At 34.3% G+C, this 2,978-nt stretch overlaps 1 protein-coding gene across 1 annotated transcript; it reads left to right on the forward strand.

The window, feature by feature from the left end:
- The first annotated feature begins 593 nt into the window (after positions 1-593).
- On the forward strand, positions 594-2,546 carry LOC112736447 (vacuolar protein sorting-associated protein 24 homolog 1). Its single transcript, XM_025785908.3, has 6 exons — positions 594-934; positions 1,026-1,102; positions 1,204-1,306; positions 1,701-1,822; positions 1,901-2,095; positions 2,179-2,546. The coding sequence occupies exons 1-6, from the start codon at positions 823-825 to the stop codon at positions 2,257-2,259; spliced, it is 690 nt and encodes a 229-aa protein (XP_025641693.1). The 5' UTR covers positions 594-822; the 3' UTR covers positions 2,260-2,546.
- Positions 2,547-2,978: the final 432 nt, after the last annotated feature.

Below are 2,978 nucleotides of genomic sequence, written 5' to 3' on the forward strand. Positions count from 1 at the left end.
AAATAAAACATATAGAATTAAATACATGTTTGGACTGAATTAATATCTAGTATCTAGCTAGATAAGAAAAATCAAAACCTACTCAAGCATTCAAGTAGTCAAATATTCTATTTGGCAACATACTTAAAATACTTATTTGGATAGGTTGGTCGACAAAATTGAGTTGACTTTTCTTTCATGCATATTACGTATATATAAAATATAAATGATTAAATAAGTTATTTATATAAAATATAAAATAAAATATAAAATATATATAAAAATAAATAAAATAATATAATTATTTATATATAAATATATAATAATTAATTTTTAATATACACATAATATATTTTATTTAATTTTTACTTTTTAGATTAAAAACGAGTCTAACATTAATCATCTCATCAAGAGAAAAATCAGGTTTTTTTTTTTTGTACATGAAATCACGTTGTTGAATGCAGTGGGTTCTTTCAATTTTTTTTGTAGTAAACTGTGTAATGGGCCGTAAGTTTTTGTCCAAAAAATGTATTGAATAATTTTTTGTAAATCGAAAACTTGGAAGCCCAAGCCTGGTCTGGCCCGTTTACGACTCCTGCTCATAATTGTTTTGTGACGCATACGTGGCATACGCGTGAAAAAGGAGAAAAGAAGGAAGGAGCTTGTTGAGAAGATGACAAACCAGATGGTGGTGTTTGATTCCGAAAAGAATCAAACGGAAAGAATCAATTTTTGGACTAATTATCTTCCAGGGGTTGAAAGATCCACTCTCTTCTTTCCGATCCCAAACTGAAGAAGAAGGCAGAAAAACCCTAATTTAGTTGGTTTTGGGATCATTGAGAAATGGAGAAGGTAATGAACATTCTGAAGCCGAAGCCGAACCCTCAACAGTTGTTGAGAGATTGGCAGCGTCGCCTTCGCCAGGAGTGCCGCAACATTGAGCGCCAAATTCGAGGTAATTCCCTTTCTAAACCCTAAATTTCTTCTTCTCATCCTCTTCCTATTTTTGTTGTGGCTGATTTTTATGTGTTTTTTCGATGAATCAGATATACAGAGAGAAGAGAAGAATGTACAAAAGGCGATTAAAGAAGCTGCAAAGAGGAACGATATGGGCTCTGCAAAGGTCAAAATTTTCGCCCCCTATCCTTTTCTTATTAATTTTGAATCTAAATAGTTCAAAGAGTGAAGTCACTGTTTTGGGATTCTCATAGCTGCAATTTGCAGGCCCTTGCCAAGGAACTTGTGAGATCTAAGAAAACAGTAAACAGACTTTATGAAAATAAGGCACAATTGAATTCAATATCAATGCACCTTGGAGAGAGTGTGGGTAAGTTTAACCATGTTTTGTTTGGCTTATATAGAGTAAACCTTGGTTCAAGTTAGTAGAGTTTATGCTAAGAATGGAAAAAAAGCATTGGAGGTAACTAGGTCAGTTAGGCTGGTCAGGATCATGATGGAATCAAATTCCTAATTGATGAAAAATGCACCATCATTGTAATGAATGTGTTGTGTAAATTGTTCTGTCCAAATCATAAGCTGAGAAACGTTTATTATTGACCGAGTCTGTGAGTCAAATGCGCTCATAGCAGTGGTGTGACAACCATATATGTTCTTGCAACAATTGTTGTTTGGTAATTAAGTTTAGCAGTTAGTTTTCATATCAGAATTGTGTCATTAAAATCTCTCTATTATGGAATTCATGGTATTGTTTGCTTTTGCAGCAATTGCTCGTACTGTGGGACATCTATCCAAGAGTGCTGAGGTTATGAAGCTTGTCAATAACCTCATGAAGGCTCCTGAAATGGCTGTGACAATGCAGGAGTTTAGCAAAGAAATGACAAAGGTATGCGAGTTGCAAGACCACTTTCTGGTTAGAGAACATATTTGCATTGTTCTTAATAAGGTTTGATGCATCTTGTAGGCAGGAGTAATCGAGGAGATAGTAAACGATGCTGTTGACTCAGCTCTAGATTCTGAGGACATAGAAGATGAGATCGAAGAAGAAGTCGACAAGGTACTGACAGCAATAGCTGGAGAGACAGCTGCAGAGCTTCCGGAAGCCGTTAGGAAACAAAAGTTGAAACAACCTGAACAAAGGGTTGGAACCAGTGAAGGGGTATGTACAAGTTCATTCTCTTTGTAAAATCGCTCTTTCTTTGACACAGTTTACACTAATTGTGAAACATTTTATAAATGCAGGAAGAGGCTATAGCTGAGGGTGTTGATGATGAGGAAGAAATGGAAGAAATAAGGGCAAGACTTGCCAAAGTTAGGTCCTAACTCATAAACAAGGCTTCAGTAGTCTGATAATATAATTGCAAGACAAGATATTAAGAAAAGTCTACATCCTATTTGTGATAATTTGACATTTTGACTGGAAAAGAGAATAATTTGACTGTAAACTAATTTGTGATAGTTTGTATGTAATACAGGAAAGTTTTATCAAAGGGTAGTAGATTTTTTGGAGTTTACATGATCAAGGGAGAAAGACCTTTCTCCATGATATAGGAGAATATTGTATATTTAATATTCAATGTTGGCTCTAAAATGAGATCCCTTTTTCTTTCCTTATATCTTACTAAACCAGGATGCATGAGATCCCTTAATAATATAAACAAATTAGTGAGTATTAGAAATTCATAAACTTATGGAGGACCTGGATCTGCCGTATGAGTCACTACTTCAGCACTAACAAGATTCAGTCAAGTTGGTCAAATTACTTGTGTTTAATTTTTGTCTATGTGCTTGATACTATACAATACACATCCCTTCAAAGTTGCTACCTCACATGCATTGCCTTACATCTTGAGCTGCCAAAATTGAAGTGTCAAGTTACATCTTGAAAAAGTTGTAGGTGTTCATTTGTGTTTCTGATTTACCCACATTATATATATATATAATGTTTGTGTACTTATTGTTAGTTTGTAATATGTTTTTACCTTTTTGTTTTTGGGATAGCATGTGGCTTATAACTTGGGGGAGTGAATTGTTGGCTTCTT

The sequence above is a fragment of the Arachis hypogaea genome, chromosome 13 (genome assembly GCF_003086295.3).
Source record: "Arachis hypogaea cultivar Tifrunner chromosome 13, arahy.Tifrunner.gnm2.J5K5, whole genome shotgun sequence".
NCBI classification, from domain to species: Eukaryota; Viridiplantae; Streptophyta; class Magnoliopsida; order Fabales; family Fabaceae; genus Arachis; species Arachis hypogaea.